Below are 17,403 nucleotides of genomic sequence, written 5' to 3'. Positions count from 1 at the left end.
CTATGAAAGGTCAGTTAATCCAACACATCACAAGATTAATATGAGGCCCATAGCATTAAAATTATGTGAATAATTATATACTGCACATATCTGAATATCATCTGACTCTACATACAACTTCAAGAAAAACTTGGAATAAGGCTGGGGATGAAGCTGAGTAGCAGAGCCTGCCTAGTATTCATGAGGTTCTGGGCAGTATACGTAGTAGAACAGAAGGAAAAAGAAAAGAGAAAGAAAACATGAAACTAATAGGTCAACAACTGACTAAACAGATTACACAATGAATTCTAGAAATGAAGAAGTAACCTAATGCCACACTTGGATAGTAGTCATATCTAACAAAAACTACATAGCTTGAGTTTCAACAGAATTCTGGTATTGTAAGAGGTGTTCCTAACCAGAGCCACACGTATAATAAGGACCACATGTGTTATTATTACAATAGTAGTGTTATTACTTTAAATTACTGACAAAAATTAATAAGACTTTTCTCTATTACTCATCACAAAAAGTACTGAAATCATATATACATGAATCTAAACCAAAGAAAAACACCAAGATACACCAACATATATGCATTTCAAAATTAGAAAAATTAGTAAAAAAATGAAATTCAATTATGAAGTTACAGCAATAAAGTCACAAAGCAGCTCATAGTTGGCAGTGAGTTGTCTCAAAAATTACTTATAAAGGAGACAGTCTTGGCACTTTGAAGAGAGAGATCTCAGAAGATACCCACCTATCTTTCTGGGTCACTCTGTCTGTTCTTAAACTAGTACTAATAATAATTCCGATGGTTTCTATTCTTACCCAATATTAATTATCATTAAGCCCATTTTTAGCATAAAAGGAAATATTCTAATTAATCTTTTTAAAACTATTATAGCAGAGTTGATTTTCAGTTCTATGTTTATCTTAACTGCCCCCTGAAAGTTCAATAAAGTGGGAGTAAATGGATAAACAACTGAACCATTCAGTCTCAGAGAAAGAAAAGGAAAGACAGCAGACAAATTATATCACTAGAGTTTGAAAACTGAGAGGGTAAGGGAAAAAAAACCTAAAGCTTAAGGAGAAAAGCTCCCACTTCTGGAAATGGGGAGTGAGGTAAAGACATAATGCACAGAGAACTCAGAATCAGACTGGTATTGGACTAGAAGATAATGGAATCCTTGGATAAAAATGCTGAGAAAATTACTGCTAAAGTAGAATTTTATAACCAAATGATCAATTAAGTGTGAGGGCAAAGATTCTCAGAAAATGCTTTCAAAATTTTTATCAAACGTTTTCTCTCCATATTTATTTATAAAATGAGAGATCCAACATGAGATGAAGGCAAAGGCAATTTGGCACAGTGACTTTTGGGACATCTGTAGAGTAACACACCTAGAGTGCAACCAGCTGGACTGAAAGACTGAAGAATAAAAAGCAGGAAGCACAAGAAAAATATGAAACTTGGAAGGTCCCTGGTGAGCCTGAAGATTCAGAAAGGCAATTATACTGCTGTCAGAGAGCCTGAGGATATTACATTAAAATATACAGAAAATTAAGCAACCTTTCCGTTAGTCCCCAAAACAACAATCAAGTCCTGGAAAACAAATAGGTTTTAAACAAACAAACAAACATAATAAAAGTACACTACATTACTCAAATGTAAATAATGTTTATGTCAATTACAAGCACTGAATATCAATTCAAGCAGAAAATGTTTTTATATCAATTGTGTAAGTTTAGAACTAAAACTGCAAAAAATAAAACAGAAATAATTGAAAATGATGAAAGAGCATTACAAGCAAGTATTTAGAATAGTTTTCTTTAATGTGGTCCAGGAACACCTTCTGGACACTGCTTCACTTTCATTCTCACTTGTATATTGGAATTTTCCAGAAGCTGAAAGAAATCTAAAAAAGCTGGCCGCCAGTACCAGGTACCTGTAATACTAGCTACTCAGTAGGCTGAGATCTGAGGATTGTGGTTCAAAGCCAACCAGAGCAGAAAAGTCCCCTGGAGACTCTTTTTTTTTTTTTTTTTTTTGGCCACTCCTGGGCTTGAACTCTGGGCCTGGGCGCTGTCCCTCAGCTCTTCAGCTCAAGGCGAGCACTCTACCACTTGAGCCATAGCGCCACTTCCGGTTTTCTGGTGGTTTATTGGAGAGGAGTCTCACGGTCTCTCCTGCCCGGGCTGGCTTTGAACTGTGATCCTCAGATCTCAGCCTCCTGAGTAGCTAGGATTACAGGCGTGAGCCACCAGCGCCTGGCCTGACTCTTATGTCAAATTAACCACTTAAAAACTGGAAGTAGAGCTGTGGCTCCTAGCAGAACACTAGCTTTGAGTAAAAGAGCTCAGGTACATCACCCAGGCCCTCAGTTAAAGCCACAAATAGACAACAACAACAAAAAAAAAGAATTCTGAAAAAAACGTAAAAATACTACACCTCTTAGCTCTTTTGGGTTGTTTGGAAATTTTTATTACTCATAAAATAGTATTCATGCTAACCTACTATAGGTTAATTACTAAATATTTTGTTTACTTCCTAATAAATATTTATCTCGCTAAAACTAAATCTGCAATGTAGATTTTGGGAGATTCTGAGAAAATACAATAAAATATATAATATGTACATTATTACATGTAATAATATATACAATATATAACATGTATTCATTTAAAACAAATTTGTTAGCATAACAATTTATAACATGTTATACATAATTTTATAAAATATATAAATTATAATATAGTTCCATCTTATATAATGTATGTATAAATCTCTAATGTTGATTTTTTTTGGACTCTGAATTTTTTTTTTTTTTGGTCGGTCGTGGGGCTTGAACTCTGAGCTTGGGTGCTATCCCTCAGCTCTTCAGCTCAAGGTGAGCGCTCTACCGCTTGAGCCACAGCGCCAGGTTGTCTAGTGGTTTACTGGAGATAAGAGTCTCACACTTTCCTGCCCCAGCTGGCTTTGAACCATGATTCTCAGATCTCAGCCTCCTGAGTAGCTAGGATTACAGGCATGAGCCACTAGTGCCCAGCGATTCTGAAAATTTTTATACAAAGATTTCTGAAACCAAAAGCTTAAGATGTGGATATATAGGTTGTTTCAGTACAATGCCAGATCAAGGGTATCAGTGAACTAGAATCCAGTCTATATTCTCATCAAAACCCCAGAGAGGACATCTTTTTTCATTTACATGGAAGTAGAATATGGTCTACTGGTTACCCTGGTTATTATTACCAGAAGTTAAGGAATGAACATGACTGCCTTTGATTAAGAACAGAGAATGCCTCTAAGGAGAGAATGCAAATTGTAAAAGACCATTAGCCAGGAGCCAGTGGCTCACACCTGTAATCCTAGATACTCAGGAAGCTGACAATTGAGGATCACCACACAGGAAAGTCCAATTAACCACCAAAAAACCAGAAGCAGAGCGTGGCTCAAGTGGTAGAGCATTAGCCTTAAGCAAAAACAAAAACAAAAAAAAAACTCAGGGACAGCACCCAAACCAAGTTTAAGCCCAAGGACTGGCACAAAAACCACCAAAAAAAAAAAAAAAAAAATATATATATATATATATATATATATATATATATATATTCTGATAATACAGACCTAAATTGCCTGTTTCTCAAAAATATTTTTCTCAACACCATAATGTGCCTTCTCAAAGCCTGGACAGAAAAGCCCACGATACTCTTTAAATACCAAAAAAGTCAGAAATAAAGCTGTGGCTCAAATGATAGAGCACTAGCCTTGAGCACAAAAGCTTAAGGATAGTGCTTATGTCTTAAGTTCAAGCCCCAGGAGCAGTTTACACATAAGATACATGCACACACACACACAGATATAATTTTTTTTTTTGCCAGTCCTGGGGCTTGAACTCAGGGCCTGGGCACTGTCCCTAAGCTTCTTTTGCTCAAGGTAAGCACTCTACCACTTGAGCCACGGTGTCATTTCTGTTTTTTTTCTGTTTATGTGTTACTAAGGAATCAAACTTAGGGCTTCATGTATGCTAAGCAAGCACTCTACCACTGAGCCATATTCCTAGCCCTCTCATAATTTTTTAATCAAATCTAAGTCATAAAGTTATTGCTGGAAACTTATTAGCATAATGATAACAATAAGTAAAAAATTAGAATATTCTAATATCTTCAAAGAAAGGGTATCTAATTATCTCATGTCTATAAAATAATATTTTTTTCTATTTAGGAATCAGAGCTATACAGATTCCCCAAATGGTACAATTACTGAAATACTCAAGTTTTCTTTTCTCTAATCAATTAAATGCTTTGGAAATCTGCAATTACTTAAAATATGCATGTTTATCCAATTGTTAGCACATATAAAATGAATAAATGAAATGAATAAAATTAAACAAAACATATACTATAGATTTCCTTAAGCTACTAAAAATATGTATCATAGCTAGTTGTGGGAGATCACTCTATAATCTTAACTCTCTAGACAGAGTTCAAGGCCATCAGTCTCAGCTACAAAGTGAGACATGCCTTATTTCAAAAAAAAAAAAAAGAGCTAGGCACTCATGGCTCATGCCTGTAATCCGCTATGTAGGAGGCCAAAATCCAGAGGTCTAAGTTCCCAGAGTCAGCCAGGGGTAGAAAAGTCTTTGACAGTCCATCTCTAATTAATCAACCAAGAAAGGCTGGATGTAGGTTGGCAAGCAAGTAGAATTAGCAGGAGACTAGGAGTTCAAACTCTGGTATAGACAAAAGATAAAGTAACACCTAAAGATTAAAAAAAAGGTTATCACAAATATTGATTAAAAAAGAAAAAAAATCACAATTGAAAGGTATTTTCCTTAAATGATGCCTTTAGGATCATTCCTGTAATAGTTTGTTTTGTGCTAGTTCAGACGACTAGGCTTTTTTGCTGAAGACGTGCTCTACCATGGATTTTTGGTAGTTAACTGTAGACAAGAGCCTTGCCCAGGTTTCAACTGTGATCCTCAGATCTTAGCCCCTAAGTAGCTAGGATTATACTCTGAGCCATCACACTCTGCCTCTAATATAGTTAATTTTAATGTGCAATTTAAATTATTTACCTTGTAAAGACTTTCAGTATTAAGCTCCACGAAAAGAAAAGAGCCCAGAAATGACCATCTTTATAGGAGTCAAGCTTACTGAAGATTGTGTCACTATTTTCTACATCATTTAGACAAAACCCATCGTTTTCATGATTAGAAATGTCAGTCATCCAACTTGCAGTAGTTATGGGTCTGAAGTCCTTGGGTGGGAAAGTCGGCATATTTGCAGAAAAGTTTAAAAGTCAATTCATTTTGTCCTCTTTGAAAAGTCACACTTTTTTTTCAGGTCTTTTATTGATACAGTGTTATAAAACAAAGTCAAGAAACTTCAGTTAGAACACAAATTCAGAAAGTATTTCCTTAGGAAAAGAAGGTAGCTTTTGGAGACGTTATGATAAAACGGAAAAAAAAATGTCCTACAACTCTGCTTAGTACATTTTTTTTTACAGACCTTTACACACTAATCAAGCTTTAGCAATAAATAATAAACACAATACTAAATTATCTTTAAAAGGTCTATGCCATGAAAGTGTTGGTATGTTTGAAGTGATCCTGGTTAAAAAAGTACTGCTACTCACATAAACCTTTTATATTCCATGAATATAAAAGGTTTATTCCATGAAGTCTTACAGGCTGGCTTATGATTATGCCAAGAATAACACAACTACAATCCTGTGAGTAATTCTGGCAAGTAATCTGACCTTCAATTGCACAATATACAACCTCACACACCCTCGAAAGCAGCAACAACTTATCCCGGGTGTGTACCAGGGATGTGTCCATAGGAGGTTGATGCCAATGTATTTGGGATACACAGCGACAATTCATTCATCTTCCTGCCCTAACCAACTCCTCACTTCAGGTATTTCTACCTTCCACGTAGACCAAAATGTAATGACTATAAATGTTTTACTGACCAATGTTTACAAGTATGAAATTATGTAACTAGGTAATGAGATTCACTTTGGGTTAAGAGAACCAAGCTCACAACCCTTTCTTTAAAGGTCAACACATTTTAGTAAATGTCCAGTCATGCATTTTATGTTCTCTTCTCCACCAACCCCTCCAAAAACGCACAACAAACAAAAATCACCACCACAAACAAAAAGTTAAATTATCAAACCCTTCCTTCATTCTGGCTCAAGCAGAATAGGAAAAGTCAGAAAGATATCAAGAACTAGGGTCCACGCAGCCATTTTATCATGGCTGACTCAGAGCTTAGTAGTCTTCACTTTCTCAGACTGGCCTATTTTCTCTTACGCAAGCATTTTATTTTTCTCATTGAAAAATATCTACAATATAGCATAAAGATAAGATCACTCTGTTATCAGCAAAACAGCTTGTGGGGATACCTAAGGAAGCTAACTTAAGCTTTCTGCAGATCTGCTGTTGGAAAAGGGGGGCTTCATAAGCAAGCACTGCAATTGCAGGAGTTGTTGACAACTTATCTTTTCTACAGTGAGATAACCAAAAATGAAAATTTGCTTTTATTACATAATATCTCTATTCATCTTTTTTCTTTGGCACACTGTTACTTGATGTGAGGGAGGAATGTAACACGTTAAATATGAAAAGGAAGAAAGGGAACAGTGTGGTTAGGGTGAAGAGGCAGTTGTTACTTTTCACAATTAAAACAATTTAATCCTTGCCAGAATATGTAATCCTAGCATCTTTACAGAATTTTAAAGCTGGAGGAGTCCATACGGACCATCTGGTCATACTCTCTTGTCTTAAATGATAGGAAAACTAAAATTTAAGCCTGAGATCAAGCAGTTATGTAATAACAAAACTGGGGCTTCTGATTCAGTACATTAGTATTTTCACAAATATAACAGTTTTCCAAGATTTATTTAAAGCTATGCACACAAAAACAAGTGAATGTTAAGTGTTGTTTGTAACAAGACATAGGTATCATTTCAAACTGATCTTTCTTTCACAAAATATAGATCCTGTGATTCTTTGCTAATTCCAGTCTCCCAAAAGATTTGTGCCTACCAGCACAGGTGTAGGAGGGTGAAAATAGTTTAACAGTTAAATGTTTTTTTTTTTTTTTTTAAATAGGTAAAGAAAAAAAATAATGCAAGCTAGCTGCGACTATGCAATCGATGGAAATTGCTGGGATTAATAGCTACTGAAAAGACAAGATAGAATGCATAATGGAGCCAGAGAACTGCTTCTAGAGGGTTCTCCCCCTGCAGAGAGAAAAACAGCAAAAGATAGGAGCAGCATAAAAGTACTGGAATGCATGTTATATAAGACAGCTGACTAGAATAATCAGAATTCTTGTGGCACAGGATAGTAAAATCTGCATTTCTATACCAGAATTCCAAAAGATCACCACAGCGATCCTTAAGGGAATATTCTGAAAAAACCGTCTATGGATATTGTGGTCTAAGTTAAAGGTATTCTCATTTTTTATTTAGGATTTCTGAGCCTCAACGACTTAGCTGGGTCCTCTCAAAGACTTACCTGGGAAATGCCCCAGGCAAACACAATAAGGCTAATTGGTTCCCAGCCCAGGCAGTCACACAAGGTAGTTGCCCCATAGTCACTCCCCCAACCAACCCCCAAAAGGAGCCAGGGAACATTATGTAATTATTGCCCAAGCTCTAAGATGAAGAGATGAGAAGTCTCTCGAAAATGTCTGTCACTAAAAAAGGTTTTCCTATATCAGTTAAGTGACCAATTATAAGGATTTCACTATTACTGTGAAAACACATTTTGTCACCCACTGAGGAAAAGTCCTTTGGCTTACAGATAGAAAAAAAAATTATGTTCATCTATCAATTCATCCTTGGTTGCTTGTGGTTACAAAAGAAGACTAGCCCTCAGTGCTTGGATCCAGTATTTTTTTCTTTGGATATGGGGATCTGAGAAAATAAGAGATATAAATGGTTACTTTTGTATAGCTTCTATGAGCACAGAATTTAAATTATGGTGAACCTGTAGGAAAATCTACGAATCTGAAAACAGAGCTTCTGTTTCATAACTGACAAAAACTGTCAAAAGTCAGATTTAAAAGCTGCTCAGCAAATGGAATTTTTTGACAGTTTCCATTTTCTTCCCTACAGAAGAGAAAAAAGCTGTTTGAAATGACATCATCTTTTGCTTTCTCTTTAAAAAAAATGGGAGGAGTCATTTATTTTCAAGATTTAAAATTTATAAATAGCATTAAAAATATATGTTTAAAGTTGTGATTACGAGTCTGTTTTAGATACAATGTATGTTATAGAGGTAATAATTTGCTACAGCCATTTTTATCTGTACATTCCTAAAATTTCTTTTAAGACTAAAACTGTTTGCAATGTGCTCAGGAAAACAATTACTATATCAAAACCCTTAATCCTTCTGGGGACTTTGTTCACTGTTCCTATTTCAGGGCAAAGCAGTCCTTTCAAAAACAACAACAAACAACACTTCTGACCTTTCTGTTTTTAACTAAAACATTTCCAGAAAATAAGTATAACCATAACTAGATTTGCATTACATTTCAAAATTTTTATAGTGTACTAGTGGCCTGTATTTCAGTAGCAACTTTCATTAGCCCATATAAAACCTCGTATTGCTGGTAGTTGGCATACCAATGATCCTTTTTAAGTTAAAACTAGCATTGCCCTATTGAGAACACATCTTGAAAAGTGCTACCAAGGGAGGAAAAAGTATGCGAAACGATGTGACTTCTACAGTCAATTTTTACAGGATCAAATTTTTGGAGAGGACACTTCCTAGACCATTACATTCACGCGTAATTAATTAGTGTAAGCCACTAAAAGTTAACATAGTAGCTGTTCTACGTAACCTTCACTTAGTGGTAAGGAGGGAGTTTTTCTTTTTGGTAATTTTTTTTTCATTTTATAGAATCAGGGACAGATTTCTTAGCTTTGGTTTCCTAAAAAAAACCCAAGTTACAGAAGTCAAGCGTTGCTTCTATGCACTGTCACCCACGGACTTTTCTTTTTAAGCCTGGAATATCTGTTTCCATACATGTCCACAGCCAGAATCCACTCCTGAGTCCGGCTCACCCTCCCGCCGCCCCCCTTCTCCCCCGGGCGGTGAAGTTCGCCAGCCAGGGAAGAAAGGAAGGTCAAGAAGTGGGAGGGGGGGGGGGCGAAGGGGGGGAGGCCTTCAGAACTCGGAGCCGCTCACAGCGGCCGCGCACACACAGCCCGAGCGGCGTCTGAAACGAAAGTCGGAAACAACAACGGAGGTTGGGGCTTGGAATGATGTCAGCCATTTTAGGCACATTATTTACTCGGGGAAGGAAGTGCCAGAGTCGGTCCGTCACTGGGGGGTGCTGGTGCCGGTCGCCGCCGGTCCTAGGTGGGACGACCCAGGTGTCGATCCCCGCCCAGGACCCCCGACTGGCACACACGCGCCAGCGTGCGGAGCTCCCCGGATCTCCGGTCCCCCCACCCCCAGCCCGGAGGTGTGGGGGGGCGGGATCCCCGCGGTGGCCGTCGCGTTCGGCACGCGCACCCCCTTACAAAGGGGAGAGCCGAGAGAGAGGGGGTGCGGGCGCAGGCCGAGGTGGGGGAGGGACCCTCGCCTCGCCACCCCGGCGCGCCGAGCCGCGTGCCCAGCCCCCCCCCGCAGCCCCCGGACTCCCAGCTCGGACCTTGCAGTCCACCGCCACGGCATCGGGGGGGATGATGAGCGCCTCCTCGCCGCTCTTGAGCTCGTCCTTCTTGGCCTCCTTCTGGGCCAGAGCCGAGTTGAACGTCACCTTCACCATAGTGCGGCCTAGAGCGCCCTGAACGGGCGGCGGGGACCTGAAGGCGCGGACGGTGGGCTACAGGCTGCGGGCTGCAAAGCCTCCGCGGCGGAGCTCGGACGGCGACGCGCACAGCAGCAGCGGACGAAGATCCGACCGTGCTACTGCAGCGGGCGATCCCAGCTTCGCAGCTTCGCAGCTCCGGCGCGCGGGGCGGGGCCTCAGGGCGCGGGGCGGGGCCTGGCGCCGGGTCAAGCCACGCCCCCATCCGCCACCCCCGTCCTCACGGAATCCGGCCTGCTGAGGTGGAGGGCGCCGCCTGAGGGATGGCCGGGCGTCCTGTGTAGGCCACCAGGATTTTCCAGTTCTGAATTCGCTTCCAGCTAGTTTACCTCCGGGGCCCAGGTTGCTGCAGGTTGGTGGCCTCAACGAGTGACCTTTTCTGGTTCGCCGCGAACAATAGGTTTAACCTCTGGGCCGCACCAAGGCTGCCTCTTCCGTGCGTGCCGAGGACACCGCGAACCCGAAGGCTGCGGGGTTTCTGTGTGGAAAATAAGTTTTGTGTGTTGTGTGTTAAACCTCCATGTCCCCGGTTTCCCAGCGAGCCGCCTTAGTGGAGCACAGGAATGCTGAAAGCTCGCTCTCCTCCACAGACCTCACCCCAGGGCGTTGTCTGACTCAGCCCGGCCTGCCTCCTCCTCCTCCTCCTCCTCCTCCTGGGGAAGATCGCTGGCCCTGCCCAGTCCCACAGCAGTCAGTGCCCAGGAACCTTCCTAGCAGATTTGGGTTTCAAACATCTACATTGGCAGAAAAAGTTCCACGCTGGGGAACACTTGTGGGGTGAGGGGGGAACAAAGGACATTGCGTCCAGGACTGATGTGTGATTCAAGGCAAAGTAGTCATGATGAAGTTTAATTTTTCTACAAAATGATAAACATTCATTTAAGCTCATGCCTGTGATCCTAACTATTCAAGAGACGGAGACCTGAGGATTGAGGTTCGAAGCTAGCTTGGGCAGAAAAGCCCATGGGGCTCTTATCTCCAATTAACCACCAAAAGGCTCATTGAAGCTGTAGCTCAAGTGGTTGAACATCAAGAGACAGCACCCAGGCCTTGAGTTCAAATTGTGTACCCTTCACATACCCTATCATCCTTGTTCACCCAATTTGTGGCTGTAGGTTGAATCTGAGGTTTGGGGGGATTTGGTATGCTCAAGTAGAGAGTTAGATGTCTAGAATCTCTAATAGAGTGATAGATCACAAATTCCTGATAATTAGCTTAAGATGTCCCAATTTTAGGAATATCCTGGGCCAAAAAGGAAATCCAGTCAAAACCTTGAGTCTTCTTGGGTATTCTGAAATTTCAGTCTAAATGAAGTGTGTTCAACAAGGGGAGAAGGTAATAGCTAGCCATATGATTTGAAGCAACTATGAGATGAACTCAGATCTATAGGTCTAAACTAGCTTTTGATAGTAAACATGGATCTAATTCCTCAAAGTTAACTACTGACCCAGCTCTCTAGTTCATAGATCTCTTATGAAGTTAAAATTGGAAGACTAAGGATTTCTGAAGCAAAGTCTGTAGTATATATTATGTATATAATATACCATGTGTATGGTATATATACCATATACAATCATATATATGATACATTTTATATATATATACCATATATATGAGAAATATGGTATATATATATGTATGTGTTTATATATGTCATATATATATATCATCCAAGAGCAAACTACTAGTTTGTCTTAATTGGCATAGTTTTCAATTCTAGAATTGAGCAATGTTTCATTCCATGAAATAGAGTAAATTCTGATGAACACAGCAGAGAAGGTTGGTCTTATAGACAAGAAAAACAAGTAAGCAAAAGAAAAAAAAACTGAAGAAAGCCAAAACAAGGAACACAAAGTAGCTTGTCATTTCAAAGTCACTTTGTTTTATAAAGCCATGACCCAGAGACAGAATAACAGAATCTAAGCAATTTGTTAACATCCAGTTACTTCAGCTTAACCTTTTTGTAAGAAGAAAATACCTAAGGAACTTTAATATCATTCCAATTGGACTGGACTGTTTGGGATTTTTACTAATCTCCACTATCCTGGCTTTTCAGAAGGTCAACAAAATAACTTAGTTTCTGTGTAGTGATGGGACTTTAGTGTGTATGACTCCATTTTGATTTTCAGCCTAAATTGTTGAGGCTTAGTATAGGAGTAGTCCAAAATAGGGATCTCTTATATTTGTGTGTGTGTGTGTGTGTGTGTGTGTGTGTGTGTTGGTTATAGGGCTTGAACTCAGGGCCTGAGCACTGTCCCCAAGCTCTTTTGTTCAAGGCTAGCACTCTGCCACTTTGAGCCACAGCTCCACTTCCTTTTTCTGGTGGTTAATGGGGGATAAGAGTATCGCCTACTTTCCTTGCAGTGCTGGCTTTGAACCACAATCCTCTGATCTCAAACTCCTGAGTAGCTAGGATTACAGGTGTGAGCCACCAGTGCCTGGCTCTTAGAATTTTTATTCTAGTTCTTGCTATTTTAAGATTAAATGGTAAAATAGTAAAAAATATCTCCAAGGCATTTTGCAGTAGATAGAATTAAAGAAACAAGAAAATTCTTCCTAAACAACAGTATTGTATAGGTTTAGATACTGAGGCAAAGGAAGAACAAATGAGATTTCAGAGCCAGATAGTCTCCTCTGCCCCAGGATTTCTATTGTAAAAGACTTTTCATTACTTCATATGCTGATCCTGAGTTTGAAATTGGTTGGTCAACAGTCCGGAAATAAACTCCTGGTTTTCCTTTTCCATTTTGTCTGGTGTGTCTACAGAAATGTGTGCTGCACATCAGGAGGGATAGTAAAGAACCTGGATCAGAACCACATAAAAGGTTGCCCTATGACCCTGGTAACAAAGGAGTAGGGAAGGAGAATAATTCAAAAAAAAGTTAAAAACATACTCATAAGTTACCATGAACTACTAAATACATAGGGGATATTAGAAGAAGGGTGTTTTCCAAGTTGATTTTGAGAAACAAGAAAAATCCATTTTTAAAAGGACTTTCCATTTTATTTTACCAGAAATCAACTTTGTTTTTATACTTAACTGGGGAGGACAGAAAGTAATTGGGAAACTAAATTCTAGAATCATGTAGATTTGTGTTATGTTTTTAGACAAGGAGTTTTTACATTTGGATTCTTTACATATCCAGTCCCTTTTTTCTTTCTCAAGAAAACAATTCCATCTTCTTCTGAGAATATATTTCATTTAGCAGATTGAGTGGAAAACAATATTTGTAAATAAAGGGTCTTTAGTAAAACAACATGACTAGATATGTACTGTGAAATGTGCTCTTGGAACCTCCTCCCCAAATCCAACATGTGGCTTTAGCTAGGCATCTTGTGGTTTTGTCTGGGCTTTCATAAGGGGAGTCTTTCTTCTAGGCAAGGGGGAAGGCTTCCCCTTTCTCAGAGACTTCAGCACTGGTTGTTTGTTTGTTTTTTTAATCATCTTCTTAACCTTAGGTATCTTTTTATTGCTTCTACATTTCTTATCTCCCAAGGAAAAGTAGATCTACTAATCCACTTCCTACCTCGGTGTCATGTGCCTTTAAATTTTTATCTTATATAAGTTTAGTTTTTAAAAATAATTTATCATTATTTTCCTCAATGAACTGGCTACAAGAGTTTATTTTCCTTAGAATCTTCAGCTATTACAATTTTTTGGGAATGAGAGTTTTTGTTTTGTTTTATTGGAGTTGAAATGACGATGTCTTCTCTACCCTGGGTGCTTTAGTCTCCTTGTCAGTTCTTGGAAGTGTGTTCATGTTTAGAATATGTCTCTTCACATACAAAGAGAAAGAGGAAAAGATGAGAAACGCCCCTCCCCCACCCAAGACTAACCAAAAGACTAAGACAAGGCATGTACTAGGAGAAAATTCTTGCCAAAGACCTGTATCACAAATATACAAAGAACTACTTAAACTTAACAAGAAAATTACTCCATTAAAATTGGAGAGAACATTTTGAACAAACACATGAACAAAGAAGATAACCAGCACCTGTGGTAAATAAACATATGAAAAGATATTTCTCTCCTCAAATTAAAGCAACAGTGAGAGGTCTGGGAAGGTGGCTCAGTGGTAGAATGCTTGCCTTGCATGCATGAGGCCCTGGGTCAATTCCTCAGCACCACATAAGCAGAAAAAAACAGAAATGGCGCTGTGGGTCAAGTGGTCGAGCACTAGCCTTGAGCTGAAGAGCTAAGAGACAGAGCCCAGGCCCAAAGTTCAGGCCCCACAACCGATAAACAAACAAACAAACAAAAAACAGTGAGATACCCTTGCACACCTACCCAAATAGCCAAAATCAACACACTGACAATACCAAATGGCAGTGAGATTGTGGAGCATCAGTTATCCATTACTGATGGCAATGCAAAAATTGTTCAGCCACTTAGAAGAAAGTTTGGCCATTTCTTATGCAACTAATCATACTCTTACCATATACTGAGCTCCTTGATATTTACTTCCTAGAAGTTGAAACTTTGTTTCCAGAAAGCTCTGTGCATTTATCTTTATAACTCCTTTGTTCAGAATTGCCCAAACTTGAAAGCCATAAGCTGTTCTTTAGAAGTTGAGTATATGATAGTATATCAGAAATAATCAGATTGCTATCATCTCTACAAAGAAAGTTACTTAAAAAGCTATGAAAAGATATAGCAATGTAATGAAGACTTCTAGGTAGAAGATGGCAGTTTGAAAAGGCTACAAACTACATGATTCCAAGTATAAGACAATCTAGAAGAGACAAACCAAGGGAGAGTAAAACTATGAGTGGTTACCAGAAGTTGGAGATTGGGAAGGAAAATAGGTAGATGATATAGGATTTTTAGGAGAGTAAAACTAGTGTATATACTACTACAATAATAGATCCATGTTATTTTACCTTTGTCAAACTTCATAGAACTTAAATCATTAAGAAGAAATCCTAATATAAACTATAGACTGATATGTCCATGTAGGTTTGTTGATTATAATTTCTAGAATGGAATGTTGATGGTAGGGGAGGTTTGTATGTGTGAAGATGGGGGGATATGGGCTATCTGTACCTTCTTGATCAATTTTGCTCTAAAAAGATAGTGTTTATTAAAAAGGGAGAAAGAAATGGCACAAAGGAAGAAAATCCAAGGGACAGAAGGCACTAAGAAGCTGGATACCAGTGGCTCTCGCCTGTAATTCTAGCTACTCAGTAGGCTGAGATCTGAGGATCACAGTTAAAAGCCAGCCTGAGCAGGAAAGTCCAGGAGACTCTTATTTGCAATAAATCACAAGAAAACGAGAAGTGGTGCTGTGGCTCAAGTGGTAGAACGCTCACCTTGAGCTGAAGAGCGCAGGGACAGCGCCCAAGCCCAGAGTTCAAGCCCCCTAAAAAAAAAATCAGAAGACCCAAACTCTTCTGAATATCTTGGTTAAACCTTTCCATATTTTATCTTTACATTGGTAAAACAATTATCTTTGTATACATAGGGGACTGGTTCCAGGACCCACTGAAGCTATCCAAATCCTTGGATATATAAACTAGTATAAAATTTACATATAACCTACACATACCTTTCTTTATACTTCAAATCATCTCTAAATTACTTGTAATATCAAATATAATTTAACAGTTATATGGAATTGTTTGAGGAATAACAACAAGAAGAAAAAGTCTATACATGATCAGAAAAGATGTGTATTTTTCTCAAATATTTTCAATCTGCCATTGATTGAATTCACAGATGTGGAACCTGAAGATATGAAGGGCTTATTAATTTGCAAACAAACCAACTGCTCAAAGTAAATTAATGGAGTCAAGAATAAAGTGTCAAGTTTTCTGGAGAAGTCAAACTTTTAGATAGAGAAATGGAAGAAGACAGGAAGGAAAATATCCTGGGAAGGAAGAACACACACACACACATACACAGAAGCAAACAAAACCCAAACAAACATGAAAGAGCACCAAGACAAGGAGAAGGAACTAAACCAGGAAACCAGGAGGAAATCAACCTCAGGTAAGCAGAGAACCTCTGTTGAGAAATTGTGGGACTGGAATGGAATGGGGTTGGAACAAGCCAAAAGTCTTCATATTCTATGCATTGGTTAGCTTTCTATTACTGTAAAAACAAACAAATGAGAACATCTCAGATTCAGTTTATAGACAGGAAAGTTCTATTTTATTTTATATTTTTGCCAGTCTTGGAGCTTGAACTCAGGGCCTGGGCACTTTTGCTCAAGGCTAGCATTCTACCACTTGAGCCACAGCACCACCTCCACCTTCTGTTTATGTGGTACTGAGGAATCAAACCCAGAGTTTCATGCATGCTATCACTCTACCACTAAGCCACATTTCCAGCCCCAGGAAAGTTCTATTTTGACATACCATTTTGGAAGTTTTAGTCCATGTTTATTAGGTCTATTGTTTTTGGACCGGTGGTGAGACAGCACAACAAAGAAGTAATATGTGGTGGAAAAAGCTGCCCATTCAAAGCCATCTGAGAATCAGACAGTGAAGGGAAGAGACTGGGCACCCACAATCCCTTTAAAGGCATGCCACCCATGACCTAAAACCTCCAAGTAGACTCTGCCTTTTTAAAAGGGTCCCCTCACTTCCTAATAGAGCTTTTGTAAGTACAATATATGGTGTACTATGTATAATATATGTTATTTCTGGACATTTTTTGTGGCTCCAACTGTTAAATAAATTAACTTATCTAAGACTTTTGTAAGAATGACACATATACTCTAATCATGGTTTGATAGACTATATCCCTAAATATTTTTGTATGTATTTTATACATACTTATGAATTACATATGAAGCCTTTGTGCAATTTAAATCTCAATCAGAATAGAAAAAAGAAAATTGCTGGGAAGAAGAGAAAAACTCAAACTTGGCTAAGTGCCAGTGGCTCACACTTTTAATCCTAGCTATGGAGAAGAATGAGATCTGAGGATTATGATTCATAGCCAGCCAGGACAGAAAAGTCCCTGGAATACTCTTATCTTCAATTAACTACTGAATCCAAAACCAAAAGCAAAACCAATAAATAAACAAAACACCCGGAAGTGGAGCTGTGGTTCAAAGTGGCAGAGGTGTAGCCTTGTGTGAAAGAGCTCAGGGACAGCACTCAGGCCCTGAGTTCAAGCCCCACAACTGAAAAAATTTTTAAAAAGCAAACTCAAACTTGGCTGACTTATAAACTGAAATTTCTGTAAATCATAAGTTCAAAGTCTCCTGTTCTCAGACAAAATAGCCAGAGGACTTTATCTTGTGTTCAAACAATGTTCTAGTTAATAGAGTCAAAGTACTGGAAAACAACTTTAAGAAGTCTCTGATAGTTCTTTTTCTGCCTAGTCTAAGAACAGATTACATCCAGTATAATGGGAAGGTCATGCTTATTTAGACAGATTTTTTTTAAGCAATAACAAAAGGATTTTTGTCATAATCATTTAATAAAAGAACCTCAGGGAAAAAAAACTAAGAAAAAGATCAATCTTACTCTAGAAATGACCCATTTTTAATTAATAGAGTCTGCTTTTCCTAAAAAACTTACTTATTACTTTTACTATAAAAATAATAATAATTAAAGAAAAAATTGAACCAGTCTCATTTT

At 38.6% G+C, this 17,403-nt stretch overlaps 1 protein-coding gene across 1 annotated transcript in view; it reads right to left on the bottom strand.

Moving 5' to 3' along the window:
• Itm2b (integral membrane protein 2B) overlaps positions 1-9,955 on the bottom strand; it is a 28,473-nt gene extending 18,518 nt beyond the window's left edge. Inside the window, exon 1 of the mRNA XM_013009734.1 lies at positions 9,655-9,955. Coding sequence (XP_012865188.1) covers positions 9,655-9,771 — 117 coding nt within the window. The 5' untranslated portion in view covers positions 9,772-9,955. The remainder of the gene's footprint in view (positions 1-9,654) is intronic.
• Between the last annotated feature and the right edge of the window lie 7,448 nt (positions 9,956-17,403).

The sequence above is a fragment of the Dipodomys ordii genome, unplaced genomic scaffold (assembly GCF_000151885.1).
Source record: "Dipodomys ordii isolate 6190 unplaced genomic scaffold, Dord_2.0 Scaffold1, whole genome shotgun sequence".
Taxonomy (NCBI): domain Eukaryota; kingdom Metazoa; phylum Chordata; class Mammalia; order Rodentia; family Heteromyidae; genus Dipodomys; species Dipodomys ordii.
Note: the sequence above shows the minus strand (reverse complement) of the source record. Positions and strands in the feature narration are given on the sequence as shown.